The sequence below is a fragment of the Pectinophora gossypiella genome, chromosome 1, assembly GCF_024362695.1.
Source record: "Pectinophora gossypiella chromosome 1, ilPecGoss1.1, whole genome shotgun sequence".
In the NCBI taxonomy this organism is placed as follows: domain Eukaryota; kingdom Metazoa; phylum Arthropoda; class Insecta; order Lepidoptera; family Gelechiidae; genus Pectinophora; species Pectinophora gossypiella.
Genome location: NC_065404.1, coordinates 11522886 through 11550149, shown reverse-complemented (window position 1 = coordinate 11550149; position 27264 = coordinate 11522886). Strand labels below are relative to the sequence as shown.

Genomic DNA, 27264 nt, shown 5'->3' with positions numbered 1-27264 from the left:
CTTTGTCACCATAAGGTTCATCACATCTATCTTAGGACATCGTATCGTCAATTGCTGCAAGTTCGTCTTTGATTAGTTGTGGCTCTGCCCACCCCGATAGGGATTGTGTGTGTGTATGTGTGTTAGAACCAGAATGTCACAATATGCAAAATTCTTGAAACTTCCAAAATAATGATTTTTGTTTTTATAGCACTTACAAGTGCTTAGGAAAACTCAAAAAAAATTTTGTTCGATTTAAATTTTCTCTTTCGAAAATAATAAATAATGATTATCCAGTTTACCTGTATAAGAGAAGCGGCTTGGTCATGTTGGTCTCTCTCGAGTTTCTTCACCTCGCTCAACAGCTGATCGAGCCCGTACAGGCGGTCTTCTATGCCCTTGATTTGCTTCAAGCCGTGCACGTTGGCGTATTCCAAAATGTGGTACAGCTCCGCTTCACGCTCCTTCAGGGGCTCCGCGTCGATCTGGGGATTACAAAAACAATGCATTTAGTTAAGAGAAACTTAAATCACATAATAACGGGTTCTTACCGCGTTTAAATCAGGGATATGAGACTGCCGATATTTCGACACTGTTGCATGTTGTTGCTGTTCATGACACTTGCAACAGTGTTGAATTATCGGGAGTCTCATATCCCTGATTTAAACGCGGTAAGAGCCCGTTATTATGTGGTTTTAATTATGATAATAACCGTGTAAACCTAAAACAATGTATAAGAGAAACTTGTAGACACATCTGCGCAGGATGCGAGACTCCGTACAAATCTCCAAGATGGAGATGAGTTTCTACCTAACCGGAGAGTACAAACAAACAGAGACTTGTGGAATTGACCAGCGGGCGAGAGAACGAGAGAGAAAACGTTCTATTGCTCTAACAATCCCTTACCCACATATCTAAACTTCTTCCAAAGAGAAAGCCCAAAAAGCAAAAGAATGGGCATTTTGTAAATTATCCACCATGTAATATTGAGTACAAATGCGTGTCAAATTAATGAAAATGTTTCGATAAATCGCAGTTCGATTGTGTAACATACTATGCCAGTCAGTTGATGATGGTAGAGCTCCTTCCCTAGTAACATAGGTTATAACAGACATGTAAGACTGAAGTAACTCAAATTTACTACCAGCAATATAAAGAATGAATCATATCGTACATATCTCAATAGACCATCCTATTGTTATGGATATTGGATAATAAGTAGGTTATTGGAAATGGGTTTCAAAACACAACTGATAAAGGATTTACGACTCTCGCGATAAAGGTGTTTACATCAATCAGGTATTGTAAATACTTACTACAGGTCGCTACATTCCATTAAACGCTATAAAGTTTTTAACTTCACGGTCTAAATCTTCTTCTGTCGTATGGGTTGTGACTGACCTGATCAACCCTGATGTTAGGGTTACTATTGAGCCGCAATATGCCTCTGAAATGGGTCTTGTAACGGCAACAAACTTACCAAGAGCGGATCCAGCATTTATGACAGGGGGGAGGGGGTGTCACCAGGGGCCTGTTTAATAAAACTTACAATTGTAAATTACAATGACAATTTGATGTACATTGCGGAGTGTGTGATCACGAATATTTTGCAGTTTCATATTAGCTACGTAATGAACACCAAATTGTCATTTTAATTTACAATTGTAAGTTTTATACAACAGGCCCCAGGTCGCAGACAGCCTATCTCCGTAGAGAATTAGATAACATTGCAGTGGCCACCCATAACCCAACCTGGCTCGAGGAAACCCTTGAAACTTACTGAGGTAAATAGCAGTCGGTACCGACACGACTTAAATTAATTTCAGACAATGCGATGTCCTAACCATTATTGGGTACTACAGTAAGTGATTATTTTAAAGATTTTTTCAAACCATCCTTTCTATTGCTGAATAACATCCAATACCCTTACTGAAGGTTGCTGATTACACAAGTCGGGTCATTGACTCGTTGCAGACTGTTAAAAAACTCCTCACGCATCAATTCATCACAAGCTCACGCGAACGCTGATCCTTATCTCTTTGTTAAATATTACGACTGAGATGACTCAGCAATGTCAGTTTGCAAGTCTGTTTCATGTAAACAATTGAAAACAAAAAATACATAAACACGTAGAGTTCGTTTTCTCCTTTCCGAATATACATAGTGTAAAAATAGTCGGGAGCAATGAGGTGGAAATACTGACTGATTTCGATGAACTTAACATCAACAAAGGTACATCCATCGCAAGATGAACTGAGTACCCGCGCTTCACTGAACTTTCTGTTAGACCAACGTAAAACGTGGTCGCTTAAACTTACATGTGGATAAACCTTCTGATATATTCATTATAAGACTGATAAGCATGGCGATAAGGCCACATCGAAGCAATTCATCTAAAAAAGCTATATTGCTTTTAACATTTGCGCATATAAAAGTAAGTGCGCAATGCTTTAAACTTACCAAAGCCAATCCCTTCTGGCAGTAGTCGAGTATATCCTGCAGCGACGCCTTGTTCCCTTGCGCGAGGATCCAGTGCAACAAGGTCGGTTTCTCTCTGGTCTCCACAACCTGTGCCGTGAAGGTGACGCCTTCGTCTGAGTCCTCAATACGCTGCTCCGCTTCTGATTGCGCATCCTTCGTTGAGGATCCGTCTTTCTTGTCGAATACTGGAAGAAGTAGAGACAACATTAAAACAGAGCAAAATTGCAGCGGACGGGTCGTACGAAGCAGTGCTATGAGTTGTCATAACATAGCAATCGGTCGCATATTTGCCGATCTATGAAGGCAGCTCTTAAAGAATCCATACAAAGCAATAAATCCTAATACTATTTAGTGTTCCTTTTTTTGTTAAAGGTCAACATACAAAGAGAAAATTGATCGTGTTTTGAACCCGTAGCTCTTGTCAAGACAAGTGTGTCGAGCATTTCGAAATCGTCATTAATCCAACGCCAGTGATGAGTTTCCCTGAGTTTCGACGGGTGAGTGTTGTGAAAAAAAATCCTTTAAAAAAATGGTCGAGACTCCGAAATACATAGCTAGATGTGTTTAGTAGGCAAAGAAAAGACACTCGAACCGGATCACACTCGACATTTTGCAATATTGTGCAAGTCGGAATATATTATGCAAAAAATAACCTTCAAACGCATTTTTTATAAATTGAAAATATATTTAAATAAAATATATCTTTACCTATATATTTTTTAACGTTATACCTACACATTTGTATTACAGTTTATTAAATTATAAACTAAGGTAACTTATGTAGTTTTGTGAGACAATGGTTGAATGACACGTGTAGTGCGATTAATAAATCTTGAACCTTGAAATGGTCAGTAGCATGAGTCAACAACTCTATACTACGATCTACAGACGCTGCGACGTATGCTATAGACCATAACCCAATGTAAACAATAACTAATTATATAACTACGAAGTATTCACCTGTCAGGTTACTAGGTACTATGTTAGTCATCCATTACTGTTTTGAAAACAATATGTTTTGAACTCAAGGCAAAACATGTCGTAGAAGCTAACGTGATATGACCATACCTAATCATCATCACCAGCCCATTAACGTCCCCAATGCTGGGGCACGGGCCTTCCCTAAAGATGGATAGGGAGATCGGGCCTTAAACCACCATGCGGGCCCAGTGCGGATTGGTGGTTATTAACGACTGCTAATGCAGCCGGGACCAACGGCTTAACGTGCCTTCCGAAGCACGGAGGAGTTCGAGATGAAAACTTTTTTTTTGTGGTCACCCATCCTAAAACCGGCCTATATATACTAATAGTATACTATACTACTAATACAGATTTTCGTATTTATCTTAAGACACGTACTAAAAGTCACTACAGGTATAAAATAAATAATATTACTGTGGGATATATAAAAGTTTAGGTAAAAGAGTAAGACAATATGAGATGAACGAGTAAGAGAGAGACAGAGAAAAGATATGAGTGAGATATGAGTGGAAGAGCGGGAGGTATGAGAAGGAAAGGGAGAGAAGAGGAATGGAGAACGACGCGGTGCGCGTCGATGAAGGCTTTTTTCATTTTCTCTAATTCGAATATTATATTCTGTGCTGTTAAAACATTTTAAGATAATATAGTAGTTATGAAGACAGTTCAGTGTTTATTTTCTCGCTCCCTCGCACATTACGGACTGACATTCTCCTCCCCGCACTGCACTACGTTCGCCTAGGTCTTAGTCTTCAGACTCTATCAATTACATCTACTTCATAAATCAATTTTGTTGATATTGTGAGTGAATTTGAAGTTTGTAATAAATGTTGGTACTGAAACCAACCATATCCAAAACCTAACCAAACCAACCTAACCTAACCTAACCTATCCATCCATAGGGAAGGCCCGTGCCCCAGCAGTGGGGACGTTATTGGGCTGGTAATGATGATGATGATGTTGGTACTGAAACACTCCCAATATTTCTATTTGACGTGTCATTTTAATTAGATAACGCAAAAAAATATGCAATGACCAGGTACAATTAGGCAATAAGTTAGGTGATAAGTTAGTAGTCGTTACATGAGCCATGTCAGGGGCCTTTGGCGGTTCAATAGTAACCCTTTGGGTTGGGTTGATGGGGTTGGTAATCCATCTCACAACCCACACGATAGAAGAAGATTACGCAATATTAGTCATTAGTTTCAATAGTAACAGGAACTATTGGAAATATCAAGTAAATTCTAGTAGTTTATTAATAAAAATGAGAAACGATTAAAGCCTCAAATAAAAACAACATCTTTATTCATTTCCACTACGAGTCACCACACCACAAAAAGAAGCAGGCAAATACTTAAGCGGTTAACTAATCTATTTTTAAAATACTTGCAAATGACGTTATGATTCCAAGAAATCAGAGAACGCAAGATTTTATTAAGGAAAATATTTTTATTACTCTGTAAGAGTGAATGTTGGAACTCGGTACTTTCGGGCGCTTCTTTCTTTCGTATGCTACTATGAAATTAAGTAACCAAAGCCTTGGACTCCATTGTTGCTGATGTCAGCCATCAACTGTGATCGGAGTAGGTATTTTAGGGACAATAAACTCTAATGTTGATGTAAATATGGATATGACCACGGTATTTTCGAGATTGCGAGATCATATTTAATCAACATTCTAAATGTCGTTGTACTAAATAAAGGTAAGCTGTATTGAAATCTCGTAAGGACAGTCCAAGTAATGTTATAAATGTGAAAGTATCTAAAGTATGTGGTTTGTATGTTTGTTACTAAATCACGCGTTAACTGCCTACGCCACGGAAAACGAATTTGGATGAAAATTCCACTTGATATTAACTCAGAATCATGATGTGAATCATCCCCCTCAGTATTCGTTACGATGTCACTCACAGTCTGTATAGACAATGTTCCGGACTAGGACATAGGATACTTTTTATCCCATAATACATTTCCTGCAGTAAAGTCTATGTATAAACATATTAAATTTAGCCCTATATTGGTGCTAATTCCTGTAAACACAATCTAATTTCATTTTAAGTTATATTTGTCATTTTCTTATCCGTATAAAAGGAAAGGGACGGGTAATCAACAAGCATAAAATTTATGGAACAGACGTCAATTTTAAGCACAAATCTAAAACAACCGTCTAAAACATTTTGCATTGGCCAATAACCCGACAGAATTATGTTGACAGCAAACGTCAAACGGTTTGCATACCAGCGAGGTACCTTTTGATTCGCCCGGGTTATTCATTCATTTACTCATTCTTCCTAAAATTAAGAGCCAAGAGTCAATCGTCCGTCCCTTTCCTTTTCGGCGGATAAGAAAATGACGGGTATAACTTAAAATAAAATTAGAAGGTGTCTGCAGGAATCGGGGCCATTGTCCCACTACTGCTGGGCATATGTCTCCCGTGGATGCATACTAATATGTTAATAATAAGGTTCACATTTATGTACAAATACACAAAGTAATTTTTCCTTTTCGCTTTTGTTTCATTTGAATATAGAACTTCAGACCGAACATAATGAAAACAGTCGGTTTACCTTTACGGTACGCACGTTTTGTGTATAGGTATCTTGTGAGACAGTGAAAACAAAACAAATGTTGACTCAAGTGCAAAAGTTTCCATAACAAAGGAAATCCTAGATCTACTCCTTCGTCTCTAAAAATAAGAACATTCGAGGTATCTTTGTGTGGAAAGTTTCTGTTAGTACGTATTTATAAACAAACTATAAAAAAGCATTAATCTGAATAATGCTGAATTATATGTATAAAACTGTGAATTGATAATCTTGTGGTTAGAATACTGACGAGCCATACAAGTTCCAACAATACTCTACATTATGATTTTATTCTTAATAAAATGTAACATACCATAGCATCACGCCTGTATCCCCGAAGGGGTAGGCAGAGCGATAATAACGGCTTACAGCCATTTCAGACCAAAGAAGACCCAGAGGGCTTAAGGTCTGCACCAATACGAATGGGTGCTGGTAATTATAATAAAACCCCACATAAATAATTGAATGAACTATATTACTTAGGATATTATATTAAATTACAAGATCCAAACATTGACACGCGTTGGTTTGCTCGCGCCAGAGATGTGACTAACCATAAATGGTAGACTATTAGGTATATCCCATACACCTTCTTCTATCGTGTAGGTTGTGAGGTGGATTACCAACCCCATCAACCCCGGTTTCAGGGTTACTATTGAGCCGCCAAAGGCCCCTGACATGGATCATGTAACGACTACTAACTTACATCAGTGTTACCTTTATTATCTTTCATTCAAGCAGCTGCACCCGTTCTTTATATTTTTATGCTGAGTACAAAGTTAGCGCGCAAAAAACTTATTCACTCACCGTCCTCATCAGACAACTTGAAGTCGACGCCAAAGTCCTGCGAGGGTCTATCGGAGCTGCTGTCCAGGGGATGGGTGACCCTGTACGGATGACCTTCGAAGTCTGTCTCGTCGAACACGTCGAACGCTGAGAACCGATGAGCTTCGGCATTCACTTGCAAGGCTGGCAGTATCGGGATCTTGCCGAGGGATTCCAGGACTTCATTGAGCCTGGTGACAAATTAGGATAAGATTAGTGTTTAAATGTGTGTGGATTGATTATTCCACCACTCGCAGACTGTATTAAAGAAACGCTGATTGTTTTGCCACTTCGCATATAATTCAGTTTTAGTAGGTAATTACAAAGGTTATAAACACGTCCGACAATAAGAGAAGATCGATGAATACAAAATTCATTTTAAAATAGTAAAGAATTTATATTTTTTTATAACCTTTTTTTTGTAAAAGGTATTTTTATGTTGCAATTGTCAACGATTGGGTTTTTATTTAATAATGATGCCGATTTGGGCAACCACCAACTTATAACATAAATTGACAGCTTGCTACTCAATCGGGGAGCACGGGTTGGAGGCCCAGTATTGCACTCGTACCAATGAGTTATTAATTATTAAATTGCCTTAAATTCAGTTTTCAGTAACACAGCTGACTCGGCCACCATAGACGGCGATACGGCTCACCACCAAACACGTTGGTCTAACATAAAACTCGGTGAGGTGTGGATACTTAGATTATGTTAGGCTCATGTAACGACTACATACGTACAAGTAAGTAGTAACCGGGACCAACAGCTTAACGTGCCTTCTGAAGCACGGATCATCTTACTGTCGGACAATCAGGTGATCAGCCTGTAATTTTTCTAACCAAACTAGGGATCACAAAGTGATTTTTGTGATATGTCCCCACCGGGATTCGAACTCGGGGCTTCGGATCGTGAGAGCAACGCTCAATCACTGGACCACAGAGGCCGTTAATGGTGTAATAATCAAGTCAATAATAATATAATTCAAGGCCAAAACGCAAAATACGGAATATTAGTACTGTTTGTTGTGTACTCAAGTGATGTTTGGCGAATTACAAAAATTTGTATATAGTTTAGCGTGTATTATTTTATAGCGTAGCATCACGCCTATATCCCCGAACGTGTAGGCAGAGGTGTATGTATACACACCCAATCCTCGCCAGCTATGATAAGTGCCATGTGAAAGCGCGGGAGCCTATTGCGAAACGACGTAGATTCAAAAATGTTCAATTGACCTTCAATAAGTTTATCTATGGCGATTACGTTGAATAAATGTTTCTGATTTATTGCCATTACTTGGGTACATATTTTAGAACCTGCGTGATATCAATTATACATGATTCAAACTTGAATTTAAACTCATAAAGTCAAATTCAGTGGTTTAGAGCCTATGCTGGGATTCAAAACCGTGACACTACAATGTAAGTCATTCGCATTCTCCGAACAGGAGGGCGGGCTATCACCGACTTTATTATTTCATTCCATCCTAAACAAACCGGTGGTTTCATTCCTTTGTCGTACGGTCACGAGTACTAATATGAATACACTTTGAAACCATGTCACATTTTTTTTTTGACAAATTGAACCGTAAGTCTCATTAAATGTCAAATATGATAGTGCGACAGGGTTCTAAAGTGGGTACATGATATTGCTCATGACTGTACATATTTATAAACTTATAAATCACATAAATAAAGATTGTGCGCCGCAAAAATCTGAATCATTCAGACAAAGACCTATTTGTTATATCTTTAACGGGTTTCATTTATTCGTACGTATTCGCAACATAATGAGGGACTTACCAGGCTACGTTCACCAAAAACAACATAGATGGCATTATACAGTTTTAACGCGATAATTACCTATTTTCTCATTACCCTGAGGACATAATTATTCCAAAATACAATGTAATGGCAGAAGAATGTATAAAAATAATTGTCGCTTGATATTTGGATCACATTATGTATAGAACTATAAAACACACACATCACATTATGTCCAAGAGGACGACCAAAAACAAGATGGGCGGATGTGATCAAAAAGGACCTGTGCATGTGCAATGTCTCCGAGAACGACACGTCTGATAGAGCGTAGTGGAAGAGAAGTACGAAGAAGGCACACTCCACCATCAGATGGGAATAATAAATGCCAAGGAGAGAGAGAGATTACGTATAGAACTATATTGTTTTGTTTTGTTTTTCAAAGTTCTTTATTTGATATAAGTATTAAATCACTAAGTAACTGACACAGTCAAGTTCATAGTACTTACATACTAATTTACAATGTTTCGCCGGTTGAACCTTATGGAAACTTATAACACTAGTTTTACATTTCAAAATATCGTAGAAATAATACAGATAACTAATTATTTATATAATTTATGTACACTTTAGGAAAGGCACATTTTTGGCATCAAATACGTTTAAATATTAAATATCATTGAGTTTAACTCAATATGTCGGGTAAGTAAGTAATTACATTTAGCGTCAGACGGCGTAAGCACAAGGTAAGAAAATATATATAAATACATAGAACTATATTGCTTCTCTTTATTTTGATCAGAATCATAATGGGTGGAAGATGTGATGTGCCTGGGTATAATATAAAAAAGGGTATTATGTGTACCCTAAAACAAAGATAAAAGATGCATATGTTTGTTATCCATGAAATTAGATGGAAAACCTTTACAACGCCATCTATATTGTTTTTGAGGAACGTAGTCCGGAAAGTCCTGCATTGTCGATCGGACGCATCACCATTTTAGACTAAGCATCAAGGTCATAAGACAATAAATAAAATAATCCTTTGGATCAACTTGAAGAGCGCAAAAATACAATTGAGGACTATTTGTATTATTGCCACATGACAATGATCGTTTGGCCTAAAAACTGATGGTCAAATCACACCCATCTTGCAATGGAATAGGGTGGTGGATACAATATTCCTCTCTCCTTTCCGATAGTCTACTCGTGAACCTAGTCAAGTGATACTTTTTACGAAACGTCAAAACGAAAATTTTCTATGGAGTTTGTAAGTGAATACGCTCGTGTGACGTGTACTCGTTGCTACAATAACATAACATAACCTCACGATTATATTTTAATGAGGTAGTCAGAGGTACATCCATCGCAAGATGAACTAAGTACTCACACCTCACCAGCTTTCTGTTAGACCAACGTGATAGGTAGTGAGCCGTATCGCCGTCTATGAGACGTATCGCCGACTGTTACACATTACTTAATTCAAAATTAAATCAAAAAATGCTTCTATGCTGTTCTGGGAGCAAATAAAAAACATAGAACACGTTCAGCTGCTTGTCTTCCCGGGCGTGTCGTAAAAACCGACAGAGGGATTGCGTCCTCTAACATAATGGACTAATGTTATGGGCGATAGGCTGATCCCTTATCACCATAAGGTTCATCATATCCATCTTAGGACTTCGTATCAACAGTGGCTGCAAGTTGTCTTTGATTACTTGTGGCTCTGCCCACCCCATTTGGGATTACGGGCGTGAGTTTATGTATGTAAATCAAAAAGACAAATCTTCGTCGGCTTCAATTTCTAGATTCGCATTTCATAATTTATTTTCAATCTAATCATCTAGACTATTTCATTTTAGTATCGCATAGTATTTTTTTTTGTGTAGAGACTATTCAAGTATGAATGTGTAAATAAATTAATATCATAAGTTAGATAGCTTATATGTGTCACACGGCTGGCAACAGGCCTCCCCTCAATCAACCGTATGGAGCATATTCCACTGCCACAAGAGCGAAGAATTGTGTAAATGTGAAAAATAACTGCTAGCGAGATATCTTCCGACGCATTGAAGCTTGACCACCTCAATATAGATTAACGCACTTGCAATAGTGTAGGTGCGTAAAGTTATGGACGCAATGCATTGTACCTACTTCACTACGCATAAGAACAAATAGGCAATTACGCTTATCGGCGTAATTGGGTGTGATTGGACGGCAAAGGGCGCAGAATGTAGTTAAACGATAGTAAGTAGGTTAGAGAATTACGGCAATGCCCATACGGCCGATAGAAACTTCTTGATTAAGTGCGAAAGTTTATGAAAGTTATAGAGAACGTAGCTAATAAAATGTATATCTATCTTGTATCTATGTGTAAGTAATAAAAGCTGTTAGGGAAAATACTGTGCGTTAAAGACGTTTTTAAATAGATTCGAGACTGTGAGTGACTGGTGCTATATATCATCGTTTTATAGTAAGCGACTTTAAAAAAAAAACATATTTAGATGTGAATTTCTTTAGCAAAACTTCTAAACGAACACACTAGTCATTCCAGGTAAAAACTGAGAGTACAAATTTTTACCTGAATTGAAAGAAGCGCCCCTGTTGCTTTTGTTAATGAAAATCACGTCAGACTTTTGAAAAAAAAAGGTGCTTTCGATGTTTCTACTTTAAGCAGAACTTTTTTAAGCAATGGCAAAAACAGTACATATCTTTACAGAACGGGCCAAAATAGAAAACTAGTACTCCTTATATTGATTTTAGTACTTTAATAATCCTTAGAGATAATAATATCATGCCTTCGTATCAACAATGCCTGCATGTTGTCTTAATATTGCTTGTAGCTTCTACCCACCCGTTTATGGATTACGGAGGTGAATAGATATGTCTATCTACGTATGCTGAATAAGTAAATGACATATAATTGTATCTTTTCTTGCATAGATGGCACATCATGAACCTTTGGAAGATATTGATTACTTTCTATAGATAGAAATCAATGAAAAGAGGGTGCCTTAGGTTTATTTATAGTGGCACACGCAAAGCCGTCTAGACAGATTGTGATGAGGTTTTCATTGTTATATAGCACTCTCAACTTACTAGGTTGACTGGTAGGTACGCCCACTCTGATGGTACGCAAAATGGATTTGATTTGATAGAACGACAGAGTTCCAAGTTGCAATATTGAGTATGAAAAAAACAGATTTATATTCCGTTATTCTTATAATCTGGATGAAAATGTCCAATCCCACCTAGTAAAATTGTTTTAATTCATATGCTAAGTGACATCCTTTCATTAAGTACGCCGCTACCACCTCCGGTGACTATTATATGCGCTCCTATTCGTGTGTATTCTGATTGCTGAATCTGATTACATTATGTTTTATGTTGTTTATAACGTCAATAATAAACGTTTCTTTCTTTCTAACAGGCATTTCACCACTTACCCTGGAAACACGGATGAAATATACAATACAAACAGTACGGTCACGAGGATTAATATATACACTTTGGTACCATGTCACATTAACTTTTTTGACAAATGGAACTGTAAGTCTCACTGAATGTTAAATATGTTAGTGCGACAGAGTCCTAAAGTGGGTACATTATATTGCTCATGACTATACGACTCGCCTGAGATGGCATTCACTACGTACTAGACAAATGGAGAGTGCTAAGGATGCTCACCCGGCAGAGACCAGCGCGACTACTCCTAATTTCAGTGATTAGCTAAGCATATATTGTTATCAGCTTTGTTCAGAAGACATTCACAACTTGGCCGCACAAATGGGAAGCGCTGAGGGCGCTCACCCGGTAGAGGCAGCGCAGCTATTCAGCAAATAATAAGGTTGCCCTGAATTCGGTTGGTTGTTAGAAAACTATGCAAATTCCGAGAGGCTACCGAAAGTATATTAGCATATTTCTTATAACCCGCTTCGAAAGGACAGAGCAATACAAAGGTTACTTTTGACTGTATAATTTATAAAAATAACAATGTTGAAATCATTGACCCATCACAAATATATTTATCTCTGTTATCTCTATATTCGTATCTAATCAAATAGCCAGTTTTGTTCTGCAGACAAATGGTAAATAAAATAATATGCCTATTGTTGCAAGCATCATAGAAGGGAAGCTACAAGGAAAGAGAGGAAGGGGAAGACCAAGAAGAGCTTACATGGAACAGATTAAAGAGAAGGCGAACGTCGCGTCGTGTCTTATAAAGAGGTGAAGATTTTGGTCTTTGATAGACAAATGGAGAATGCTACACCGACAAGAGCGTGGCTCTTAAATTAGTGATGATTGTTGCAATGTGTAGTAAGTTAGGCATATATAACCGCAAAACGTAACGAGGAAACCTTAAATTGAAATATGAAGACAAATCTGCTTCTACGCTGTCCTGGATGCGAACAAGAACATAGAACAGCTGCTTATCTTCCCGGACATATCTTACAATCCGACAGGGATCTTGTCCTTTCTAACATGATGGACAATAATTGTTCATATAAAAAGTTCATTTTTTCATTTCATTCAAATCGGTCCAGCGGTTTCAGAGTGCAAAGATAACAGACAACGTTACTTATAATTTTTAATATTAATAATATAAACAAAGGTATAATTAAATTACATACATATAGATTAGACTTACTCGCATAATAGGTCGTTTACCTTTAGCGCCCCGTTATTGTATAAAGACAAACAAAATCGGATATACAAAAACAAACAATATTGTTTTAAGCAAGTAACATATAAGTTTAAAGTGCGATTACGAATGTATACAGAGTATTAGTGACATCGTAACGAAAACTTTGAGGGATGATTCAGACCATGATTCTGAGTTCATATCAAGTGACATTTTCCGTCGCAATATTCATGATTTTTTGTTTTTTTTTTATGTATAATTATTATTTTTAAAAAAGTGTAAACGAAACAAAAGTGAATAATACATGCAGCATATTAAAAACACGGGTGCGGAAGAAAATACCTCCTTAAACCTAAGGAAACTTTAAATCGACTTCTAGTTGGGTACCTAATGGAAATGTTATGTTATATGAATAAAGGGACATTGTCCAAATCACTTTGTGAGACTGTCCTTTGTTTGGTAAGGACTTTGCAGGCTTGAATCAACTGATCGTCCGAAAAAATAAGATGATTCCGTGCTTCGGAGGTTTTATGAATGCAGTGGTGCTAATTCCTGTAAACACCATCTAATTTTATTTTAAGTTATATCTGTCATTTTCTTATCCGCCAAAATGGAAAGGGACGGGTAATCGACAAGCATAAAATTTATGGAACACACGTCAATTTTAAGCATAAATCTAAAACAACCGTCTAAACATTTTACATTGCCCAATAACCCGACAGAATTATGTTCAGCACACGTCAAATGGTTTGCATACCAGCGAGATACCTTTTTGATTCGCCCGGGTTATTCATTCATTTACTCATTCTTCCTAAAATTAAGAGCTGTGAATAATCCGTCCCTTTCCTTTTCGGCGGATAAGAAAATGACAGGTATAACTTAAAGTAAAATAAGGAAGTGTCTGCAGGAATCGGGGCCAGTGGCAGCCCTAGCAAAATATTTAGGTGCTGCGAGACCTCATAGTGGCACCCCTCAGCCCCTTAAAATACGTAATTTTTCGATTACTTTACGGCCATCGAAATGTACCTGTTTAAATCTTTTAAAAATGTTGTTTATGGCCACCGTGTATGACTTTTACGTGGCCGCAATCTATGCTATGGATATATGCCAACCCTATCCTAGCCAATTACAACAATACACCACAATATCATAAGACTAATCCAAATGGAAGAGGATCACTGGAGAGAATCTAGAGGTATAACTAGTTTGTAGAAGGCCACGGCCCCTTCAAAGTTTGGACACGGAGGGCACGTTAAGCCGTTGCTCCCGGGTAAAAACACCTCCAATAACCCGCAGTGGAGCAGGGTGGTGGACTATGGTCCATACCCCCTCCGGTTGATTGAGGGGAAGCCTATGCCCAGCAGTTGGACGTATATAGGGCTACTTATGTTTATTTTATGTATGCATATGTATAATAAAAGTAGTGTTTAGTGTCGAGTGTTTTAAAGAAAGATTAGGGGGGATAAGATGGCCACATCGAAGCAATTCATCAAAGAAAGCAATATTGCTATATGACATTCGTTGGCATTGCGCACTTACTTTTATATGGGCACATGTCAAATTGCAAAATTGCTTTCCTAGATGAATTGCTTCGATGTGGCCATTTTAACCCCCATAGCCAAGAATACTCTAAACCGGCGAGCATGCATGTCTTTGATGAGAGTGGAGGAAGCGAATATATATATATATAATATGGTGTGTCAGGATCGCAGTAAGTGGAATTCCGTGGTCTACCTACCCCAACGGGAAATAGGCGTTATCTTATGTATGTATTGTGTATAATAAAATAAATAAATTAAGTTTTATTTAAGGCTCAGACCCATAATAAATCTTACGTCTAAAAACAAGCGTCTATGTGCAAGGATAATCAGCATGATACTACAACTGTTTCTTCTTGCATAGAACGTAAATAATAATAAACTGTTCCTATTTAATCATTTGCATAGTTAATGACATAAGTTGACCTAGCAACTCATAGTAAGGCCACGGCCGCATTGCGATTGCGTAACTACCCTCATGCTCCACGCTATCACGGCTAGTGTTGGTTCGGTACCATACTTTATTCATGACATCTGACGAATCTACGCAAATGTCGAGGTCATGTACACTGACCCTATACGTAAACAAACAGACACACATTCGCTAAGGAGTTTTTCTAAAAAAAGCGCTAGAGTCGTATTGCGAATACGTATATATTAAGTTATGTAGGTGGTATAAGTTCGTTCCCTCACAGTAAGATGTTATGCCTGTTCAAATAAAGTGCAATATCAATAGTTTGTAACAAGATGCGCCGCGGTTAAAGAGATTGGTTGTCTATTTGTGACACGAGGTCTATGGTCATAAAGCAACCTTTTCTATATACGGACTTAGACTGTCCACGATAATTTCCCGTTGTAATTACTGTTTAATTTCCCAAACTCATAAATAAAATAGAATTCAGTGGGTTAAATAATGGAACATGCTGTTTTATATCCTAAAATAAATACACAAAAAGAAACAAATTCATAATGACGATACAGGGTGTTAGTGGATAATGAAGGGAATGATTCGGACCACGATTCTGAGTTGATATCAAGTGGAATTTCCTCTCGGAAAATTTATGAAATTGTTTTTCAAATCCATACTTTTGCGACGGAAAATTCCACTCGATATAAACTCAGAATCATGGGCTCAATCATCCCTTAAAGTTTTCGTTACGATGTCACTAACATACTGTATATTTATACCTATAGGTATATGTGGGATTATATTTCTCCAATCCTTGTTTTAAAAACGTTTATTCATTTATTACATTTTCCATTTTAAAACAACCGACCGCCATTTCCCTGCCATTCCGCAATCCTCTCTAGTTCACTCTTCGCTCTCTCTTTCACACATATATATTATGTACAAATGTATGTATATCACATCGACGGTATAAATTCGCAAAAATATTCATCTAGCTACATTTCGCGAGTCCACAAACGCACGACCTCGATCTCTAACCAACCACGAGTATCTCGTCCCACGTGCTAGTGACAAAATATGCGAGCCAGTATAATCTAATCTCTACGCATGTGTCTAAGATAGTCAATTAAATTATTGACGTTCAAATTTCAACCATCAACACGTTTGTAATAATCGCTATTTGACATTTACTCAAGTTAGATACTTTTTACGAAACGTGAAAACGAAAATTATCTATCGAATTTGTATGGGAATACTGTCGTGTGATGTCACTACATAGTATAAAACAAAGTCGCTTTTTCTGTCCCTATATCCCTATGTACGCTTAAATCTTTAAAACTACGCAACGGATTTTGATGCGGTTTTTTTAATAGAGTGATTCAAGAGGAAGGTTTATATGTATAATAACATCCATTTTCCCATCACAGATACATAATTTCGAAATATATGTATTAAGATACATGTAACACTGCGTTCAAAAACGGGAATCGCTGATGTGGGATGGGAAGCCGCAAAACTCAAATGGAATTGGGCCGGACATGTTTGTCGCATGCACCCTGAGCGGTGGGCACGGATCGTCACGCATTGGGTGCCTCATGACGGATACAGGCGTCGTGGCAGACCTCGAAAGAGATGGCGTGACGACTTGGACGCTTGCCGGAGGGACTGGCCGGAATACGCACAGGACCGCGAAAAATGGAAAGAGGAAGGGGAGGCCTTTGCCCAGCAGTGGGATCTTGTAGGCTAGATTAGATTAGAAGATACATGTATTCGAAAATACAATGCAATGTATAGAATTACGTTGCTACCTATATTGCTACTCTTTATTTTGATCAGAATAATAATGGGTGGAATGTGTAATTGTGCCGGAGTGAAGTAAAAAGGGTCATCATTTATACCCAAAAATAAAGAAAACAGATTTATATGTCTGTTATCTATGAAATTAGAAGGTTAAACGAAGGAAAACCTGTACAGCGCCATCTATATTGTTTTTGAGGAACGTAGCCTGAAAACTCCCTCATTAAAATTCGAAAATAAATTAAAAAGTAAAGCCAGATTAATTTTTGGTCATCTTAGACTGACTTCTATTTCTCGATTAACATTTTATCATTGACCCAGTCAAATACCTTATTACAGTAGGTAGTTTGTAATGTGTGTAATACAGGAAACGTTGGAAACAATACAGAAGGATATTTGAATATGTATACGATCTATTCTATTGTAAATCTAGTGTGTAAAATAAGCCATTCGGTGTAAACAAGCTATATAACCCCGCACGTCCTACCTCTATTGGGTAGCTTCCTAGATCAAAGATAATTTATGAAATGAAGATCCAAAGGTGACAAAAAACGTTTCCTTTTCCTATTTAACTTTTTTATGAATTTTAATAAAGAAAAATGTAATAACAAGTGCGACGTTATGTCACGTTTTTCTATGACTTTACAGGTTACTTTTCATACAAATTCCATAGTAATTTCGTGTTTTGACGTTTAGGCTGATTTGACTAATTGGAAACTACCGTATTATACAACCTTTAGGAGGTTAGGAGCATAGATATAGGTACATACTATATGGATGGAGTATTCTTGAAAGAAAGAAAGTAAGAAAAAAAGATGTATATACCTATTTATATACCTATTTGACACCAAAATACAGACTTAAACACACACTGGCCCAGATTCCTGCAGACACCTCTTAATTTTATTTTAAGTTATACCCGCAATTTTAAAAAGAATAACCCGCGCGAATAAAATAGGTATCTCGCTTATATGCAACCCGTTTGACGTGTGCTGTCAACTTAAATGTCGGGTTATTACCCAATATAAAATTTTGGTAGGGTTTTTTAAATTTCTGCAGTAAAAATTTACGTGTTCCATAAATTGTATACCTGTAGATTATCCGTCACTTTCTTTTTCGGTGGATAAGAAAAAGACAGGTATAACTTAAAATAAAATTAGATACGGGATTCAGCACCACTGTGAGTCTCCACTAAACCACGTATAGGCGATTTAGCGAGGATTTATGTTTTAGTAATGAGGAAGTGCTAGTAAGAGTAAGGGAAAAGAGGTAAGATGATTGGACATTTAATTAAGACACGACGAATTCATTAAAAGTCACAGAAGGGAAGCTACGAGGAAAGAGAGGAAGGGGAAGACCTAGAAGAGAAGGGTTAAAGAGAAGGTGAACGTCGTGTCTTGACACGACAAGAATGGAGAATACTGTACCGACAAGAGCGTGGCTCTTAAAAGAAGCTAAACAAGTAGTAATTTAATGACACACGCGATGATCTTGAAATTTTCGTAAAAGCTCTAAAGTATCTTAGTTTAATGACTACTAAGCATCTGCTAAGATTATACAGTACGGTCACGAGCATTATGATACACTTTAATACCATGTCACATTAACTTTTTCGACAAATTAAACCGTAAGTCTCATTAAATGTCAAATATGATAGTGCGACAGGGTTCTAAAATGGGTACATGATATTACTCATGACTGTACACTTACTTTCCGAAGCATAATATTGAATAAAATGCAGCTAAAGCACTACACACATCCAATGACTAACCGCTAAACTTGTGCGATCCATCCTAAGGTAAACGACATTCTAGAGTACGGAGTCCTAACGCTCAAGGAATAGACAATTTTATTTTCTTATCAACTTGAGTGGGTAAACAGTATCCGCCACGCAGACCCTACTTGAGTTAATGAAGTTTTAATGCCCACTTTATAAGCAGTTAAGTCAATTCTCAAAAACAAGTCATCATCATCAGTTTTTGTGTTCACTGATGAACAAAGCTGGTCTAAGCCCATACCAACTGTCACGGTACCAGCTTCTCTACCACTAGCACACCCCGGACACTTCATACAAACAACCTCGTGTTACACAGACACTACACATTGACATTATCGTACACGCGCATCTGTGTGTGTGACGTGTGACACCATACGATTCAAGTCTAAACTACGTTCAAGAGGTGAGGTAAACCTAGCTCAGACAATGGTGGGGAGCGGAGAGTTGCCATTCTATACGTAGTATTATTCCTTATTATATGCTAGGCACTCTCAGACTAGTTTTTTTTTTTGTACCGGGTGAGAGCCCTCAACGCTCCCCATTTCTCTGGCCATATAGTAAATGTCACCTGAATTTACAATAAGTTACGTCAAAAAAAAAGCTTCTCTACAATTGTCCTCATCCAAAAAGCTTACTGTACAACGCATTTATTCTTTTATTCTCTTTAGTGGATTGTGAGGTCAATGACCGACCTCATCAACTGGTGTCAGGGATCACATAGTGATTTTCGTGATAATTATGTCCCCACTAACAATTGAACCCGGGACCTCTAGATCGAGAGATCAGCTCTACTACTAGATCACGGAGGCAGTTAAAACACGCCAGCGGGTCAGATATTCAGTGAAGAGTCAAATGTAGGACTCAGTGGGTCTCATATCATGGCTGACTTTTGCAAACTGAGGTATCTACAATTTTTTGCTAAAATAATTTGCGTCTTTTTGACGATAACAAAAGGTGCAAGTCAGATTCGCTAAAAATTTCAGATACGTCAGTTAGCGACGTCAGCAACCACGACGTTAGCGGCGTATGGGAGTCAGCAGTTGACGAATGAAAGAAAGTAACCTCCTTGAGTACTACGTATGCACAATTAATATAAGACCTCCGTTAAGGCTAACGTACCCTACGTCGAAGTACAGTCGCAGGATACATCCCACACAGAACGGGAAATCCTTTCGCTAAGGAGACAAAAACAATCCCAATCTACACGATAATGAGGAAGTGGCCGACGAAAATAGATTGGTAATATATCGACATAAAACATAAGCACCCCAACTTTAACTATAAAATTACGAGTAAGTATTATATAAATTCATTAATTTCCTATAGTTATTATTTAACTTCTAGCTTTAAGTTACCTCAAACACGTGTACTTGTTGTTTTATTATTTATTTAAATTTGAATGTCGTATACGCCTGTAATGGTAAAACATACTGTCATGTTCCGTTGAATTTTATTCATGTAATTTTTATGTATATAAAAACCCCTTATCACCATAAGGTTCATCATATCCATCTTTGGACTTCGTATCAACAGTGGCTGCAAGTTGTCTTTGATTACTTGTGGCTCTGCCCACCCCATTAGGGATTACGGGCGTGAGTTTATGTATGTATGTTTATGTATATACCGATGGTGTACAAACACACATAACATAAACAGCCTATATACGTCCCACTGCTGTACACAGGCCTCCCCTCAATCAACCGGAGGGGGTATGGAGCATAATCCACCACGCTGCTCCACTGCGGGTTGGTGGAGGTCACCGATGTCACCGATGGTGTATCTTAAATAAATAAATAAGGTAAGATTCTACTTACGCATTTAACTTCTCGTGATACTCTTCCTTTTTTAGGCGGTGCTTCCTGAATGACTCCTTGAAATTCCTCGATCGCTCGCAAAATTCGTTGAATATATCCTCCAAGTTGGCCACCACTGCTGCCCAACCCTACAAACATAAAGGTATTAAGTAAAGGTTAAGGTAAGGAAGGATACTTGTAGATGCTTTTATTATTTTTCTTGAAAAATGGAGGTAGATATGGTGCACGTTTCACGGCTAATAGCCGGGATCAAAAGCTTAACGTGGCCTCCGAAGCACGGAATCATCTTCAATTCGGACAATCACTTAGTTCAAGCCTACAATATCCTGACCAAACCAAGGACAGTCCCCATCAGGAATCGAACCCGGACCTCCAGATCGTGAGTCCAACGCTCTAACCACTAAATCACGGAGGCTTTGGAGACATCACCTAGGGTCAATATTTATTCATAGATTTATCCAATTCATTGGATTGGATAAGAAATCTTTTGCTTGACTACATGCTTGTCACAAGGCTTTAAGTTATTCGATAATGGTTCATTCCATGATTCCATTTTTCAGAAAATAAAATCGAAATACAATCTAAAATTACACTGTCTAAAATTCTAAACAGGTCGAGGACAAACATTTGAATTGTGCTTTGTTTCCTTACACTACTTAGTTAAGAATGCACTTAACTGACACGAATCCCCTAAGCACCCGGGCTTATCTCATGTAAACACTGCATAAGACTAAATTAGATTAAATTTACGCAGAACACGTATGTATATTGGTCGGGTCATTTGTTTACCGAATGGCCGCCTCATTTGAATCCTCGCGTTCGTTTTCAACGATAACTTGAATTCTAGGTCGGGATAATAAATAGAATTGCATGCGTTCCACTTGTGGGCGGTCTACAATTTATTAAGGGGTATGGGTATGCAATCTAGGGAATGGATAAGGCGTACCTACTACTGCAAGCTTTTCGAAGGTGTGTAGAGTAATTTTTTTTTTTTTATAAAATAGGCTCGCGATTGACCACAATCTCACCTGATGGCAATTGACGAGTATGACATGGATTTACCTAATTAGGGCGCGCGTTTTACGTTTAATGAGAATTACCAAATTGGTGCTAGTTAGCGACCCATCAACTGATTGAATGCGCCGAAAGTTACACAACTTTGTTGCTCATTTCTAATCCACAAATGCAAGTACTTATCATGTGGGTTTTGAGGTAGAATACCAACCTCAACAACCCTGGTGTCAGGGTTATTACTGAGCCGCCAAAAGCCCCTGACATGGCTCATGTAACGACTACATACTTACATTAGTAAGTAGTAACCAGGACCAACGGCTTAACGTGCCTTCCAAAGCACAGATCATCTTACTTTCGGACAGTCAGGTGATCAGCCTGTAATGTCCTAACCAAACTAGGGATCACAAAGTGATTTTTGTGATATATCCCCACCGGGATTCGAAACCGGGGCCTCCGGATCGTGAGCCCAACGCTCAACCATTGGATCAAGGAGGCCGTGCAACTACTAACCCCTCAATAATGAAAAGGATACATCCAAGATGTTTGGGCCAAAGGGGAGAATTCGTTCAGTTAGCACACTTGGCATTTGTCCATATAAAATATTTGGCTTCGTCTTTATTCGATGTGACCTATAATGTTTGCGTACAAGGCCAATTACGCGGAAGTGTATCAATATTCACACATCGAAGTATCTAATATAATATTCTTATCTTTTTTTTCTACATCTCTTCGTTTATTTTCCCTCTTATCTTAATTCCCATTTTGAACGTGTATCTTATGTTATATAATAAACTTAATAAATCAATAAGGAACTATTCACGTAAATACATCGCTTTGGCGCTCTCGAAATATGATGTGTATTTTGATTAAGTCCAGATAATAAAATAGACATAAGACACTGAATAATCAATGTTAATAACTAGCCTGTCGGATCTCTGATCTCGACCAGACATAATGCAAAACCTATTGATTCTGGTGACGACGCTAAAGAAAATGGCGGGAATCGGACCCAAGAATCGCCGCTTCAATAGCAGATGTACCCAGTCCATGATTAAATGTTCACGTCATACAAACAAATGATGCAATAATGTAAAAAATTTTTTGTTCAATAGGTATGTAAGTCAGTGATTTTATTATTTATTTATTTATTTATTTATTTATTTATTCAATTCACAATTATTAAGTAGTGCAACTACATTTAAAGGAGTAGGTACCATGGGTAGCATTATAATCGGCGAATATAATAAATTGCGTTAAATAACTTCTTAAACGGTTTTGTGGGACATTCATAATTATAATTATAATTATCAGATAGGTACATAATTATTATTTATTGAAATCTAATTATTAAAATATGAACATACCTGATGCTGCAAATGCTGCTCGTGAACAAGCTGGTCACAACCCCGGGACACCTCGTGGGAGAGGTCACTGAACTGCTGGGCGAGGACCGCACACGATATCACGGCGTTAACAGTCGGGGCCATAGAACAACACATCTCCACAGATGCCTTCAGTTCCGCTATGGATTTCCCCTCGAATCCACGCGTGTCGCTACGGGACTCCCCTGAACTTAGTTCCACTATTGGACTTAAATCCCCACACACTGAAAAAAAGCTTCGCGTTAAAAAATGTGTCTTTAACATGTAACACTCATACACCTACAAAAGTACCTTTACATTCATATGAAGTCACTGGGTGTTTACGCACTGCATCCGATGTGAATTAGTGTTGCCGAAACATCGATAGTTTTACTATCGATACTGTCGATAGTATCGATAGCTCTTTTTTGGCGATACTATTGATACGCAACGATAGTATCGATAGTTACAAGATGAAAAACTATCGATAGTATCGATACTATCCCCACATAGTTCGCCAAATCCTCTTCTTAAATCCCAAACACGACCTCCTAACACCCTAAAAACACGAGTCGAAAAAGACCAAAAAGTTATTTAACTAACATTTTCATTCCATGAAAGAAGTACAATTGTTTAGCACTTGAAATTATTCATAGTCATGAAATAAAATGGAGAGAGAGATGAAATGGAAAATATAGATTCAAATCCCAGTGTGGTAAAGGTTCAAAACTGTCCTAATCATAATTACGCCATAGTGGGATAATCTGATAAGTGTTTATCAGTGTAACACTGCTTGTGCTACTTAAGTACCGCGGTTTGTAAGTTGGTCTATGTGAATATAAACATAAGATTACGCCTATTTCCCAATGAGGTAGGCCTCTGCCTACCACACATCACAGAATTCCACTTACTATAAGCCTGTCACACCACTTTTGCACCTTCCACTCTTGTGACCGTTCTTGCACGCTCAAGGTTCAGAGTACTATCATAAATATTAATTATAAGGCTACTTTTATTCATTCTCTCTACATGTCCGAACAATCTAAGCATCCCATACTTGTGAACAATCAATTATCTATTCACTTATATACCTATGTTAATCATGTAGTACTTAAATAATATACCAAAGGCTCTTCAAAACAAGATAGCCCAATTTGTCAAGTTTAATGTGTAGATATTAATTATAAATTGCTAAACATGTTTGGTTTAAGAAACATTTTTTAAAAGCTTGTCCATATTTATCTAATGATTCATTACATTAGCCCACAGCTTATGCAAGCTTAATTATAATTTTATCCAGTTTAGTACATTAAAATTCATAAAATAATTATTAACTTACTAGATTGCCTCAAATGGCTCTCCTTAACTGAAGGTTTGCTGAACATATATATTGGATTGGTATCAGTCCCGGCACTGTATGATGACACCATATGGTCCGACTGCAGCACCTCTCCACCGCTCACCAACAGAACAAGTGAGGATGCTGGGATCTTAGTCTTTCTCTCTATTGCCAGTTTCAGTGAAGCCACACTAAAATACAGATGCTTATTTTAACTTATGCTTCAAAAAAAAATAAAAAAGAAATTTTTAACAATATGCATGCATTCATAGACACACAACAACAAAAAAGTAACAGAAAATATGTAAGATAATAGTAAAGATATTATAAAATAAGATAAAAACAATAATTAAAATACATAGGTAGTTTAAGATAAAATTCATGTAATTTATTTCTTAAAGTTTAAAGGAGTGTAAATCTTTTTGAGAGCAATTAATTTAGAAAACAATAAAAAACTGAAAGTAATTACCTTTGCAGTGTGAGGTTCATATCATACGTGGTCATCTGACCAGCATCCACGTGGAATACGTACAACATGGTGGCAGTTGTGTTCTAACTTATATTGAAGACAAACTACTACCGGTTACATCTGCACAGAGTATCCATGGAAACTGTAAACCAAAACTCATTATAATCATAACCAATAATGTGTCTGTTGATACAGACACAGTTGTACTAATACTAATGAAATAAGTTATTAATTTTCTAGTACATAAATGGTCTTTTTTCATACAGCCTTTTTTCTATATAGCTTTATTTTTCATACAAATATTGTAACTATGCAATGTGGTCAGTTACAGACTTGAGTGTAATATTAACATAGAAAATATATTTACATAATGATAAATTGTCACTTATTATGTATTGCTTTACCAAGTAGGTAAATAAACAATTCACACAAGATCAACAACTTATAATATCAGTACAATATAAAAATATCTACTATACCTAAGTCAATCTCTCAAGCATGAAATCCATGCATGATATACTTGTGACGCGCAAATTTACCTTAAATGGTTCACTTTATCTTTGTGACCTCATATCTTGAAAGTTTATATGGTATAGAAAATTATAAATACCTAGTAAAAAAATCTCTTCATGATATGAAAACAATATGCTCAGCGCGCCAAGAGACGCAAAGCCTTGTGCAAAATAAATATCTATTTTGCTGCCCAAAATAAACAACAACGTCACGCAAAACTCACAAATTAATACTTAGATTAAAAAAGGCTGCTATTAAAAGTAACAGGCTGTTAATAAGGTAAGTACATTTCTAATCTATAAATAATGTACAATAACACCACGCTTGACCATCAAAATGGAACGTGTTGTTTTTTGCGTTTGAACAACAAAGATTCAGCAGCTCCAAACACAAACCTGGAAATCTCGCAACACAACAAGAAACCGCACGCCAATTTTACACAGCAAGAGTCACGAAGTATTAGATTTCATTCTGCGATAAAATTCAGCACATAGGAAGTGATATAACACAAACGCACAGATTTTAATTCAAGCTCTTGAGGTCATAACACCACCATTGCTCGATTCGATAAATCATCAACTAAACTCAGCTGACAGATGGGGTGTTGCCATCTTTACATTTTAGAAACTACCACGGAACCGGAAACTGGTAGTCGATTATTGATTGTAATACTTTATTTACACTTACATAGAATAATAAAATAGTTTTTTCATATAATAAAACTACAAACATATTTTTCAAATAATTTTGCACTATGAATTTCTACTTCCGTCAGGTAATCCATTGTGAATAAATGCTTTTGTTTCCCTTCCGTCACACATTTCCCTGATAATGTAAGCTTCTGGCAGCGTCGTGTGCGAGCTCGTATTGAAGCGTATGGGTGGTGAATGACTATGGAAGTAAAAGACAGTGGTGATGCAAAGGAAAACGGTTAGTAATTTGAATTTTTAAACTTGAATATGTGCACGCTAAGAACAGATATTTTAGATATAGCAACACTTACATATACAAACTACAAACTATATTTCCGGCCCATATTATTCTTTACAAAACTATGTCCGGTAGTGCCTGTCAATTTATCGCGGTTAATTTAACAATTCACGTAATTGCTTTAAATTATTATCAGGCAAAGAGCCAGCTAAACTTTTTGCGTATTGTGTTTTTGTCTTTTAAGGCGAAGAATAATGTGGTATTGCTTTTAATATCCTTTTTTTTACATTTTGCGGTCAACTGAGCTTTGAATAATATTATATGAACTTACCTACTGTATACTATTTGTGGGCCGCCCGGTATTGGCGCGAGTGTTTGATTAACTTGCCCTTTACTAGGACATGGCTAGGACAAACTCTAGGTCGATCTCATATATATAATACTTTTAAAGTGAATATGAATTAAATAGCGTAAACTTGATATACCTACTTACAATGCATGGTTTTGCTTGAGTTAGGACGGAGTCCCCTTATTTCTGTTGGGGCGTATTAAATTTAAATATTGTTTTAACATGACCAGCATCGAGCAAGGTGTAGGTATTATTTTTATTATAGACTGTTAGGTCAATGAATGTCAGTTTGAGCCGCCAAAGGTCTCCAACATTTACAGCGCGGCTCCTCATTGCGTAGTTTAAACGACGTGGATGTAGGTAAATTATTTACTAATTTGAAATAACATTATACAAATAATGTAGGTACCTATTACCAAATTGCTTCAGTGTCCTAATAGTGTCTTATGTGCTTGGAAAATAAAGGTGCCCGAAATGATCACAATCGTCATTTCATTTAAGTAGGTATATACAGGGTGTTAGTGACATCTTAACGAAAACTTTGAGGGGTGATTGAGGCCATGTTTCTGAGATGATATCAAGTGGAATTTTCCGTCGCAAAAGTATGGAACGAAAAATAATTAAAAAAGACACAAAAAAATTAATGAATATTCAGACTGAAAATTCCACTTGATATCAACTCAGAATCATGGTCTGAACCATCCCCC

General features: G+C 37.2%; 1 protein-coding gene across 3 annotated transcripts in view; it reads right to left on the bottom strand.

Moving 5' to 3' along the window:
• Positions 1-25850, bottom strand: part of LOC126370812 (RB1-inducible coiled-coil protein 1) — a 43699-nt gene extending 17849 nt beyond the window's left edge. For 2 of the 3 annotated variants that reach the window (XM_050015867.1, XM_050016037.1), the window contains exons 1-8: positions 25674-25850; positions 24766-24907; positions 24297-24487; positions 22961-23202; positions 20583-20710; positions 6831-7039; positions 2440-2645; positions 282-464 (exon numbers count right to left, since the gene is read on the bottom strand). In XM_050015867.1, the coding sequence (XP_049871824.1) occupies positions 282-464; positions 2440-2645; positions 6831-7039; positions 20583-20710; positions 22961-23202; positions 24297-24487; positions 24766-24833 (1227 nt within the window). In that variant the 5' untranslated portion in view covers positions 24834-24907; positions 25674-25850. The remainder of the gene's footprint in view (positions 1-281; positions 465-2439; positions 2646-6830; positions 7040-20582; positions 20711-22960; positions 23203-24296; positions 24488-24765; positions 24908-25673) is intronic. The other variant, XM_050015965.1, reaches the window with a different exon arrangement.
• Between the last annotated feature and the right edge of the window lie 1414 nt (positions 25851-27264).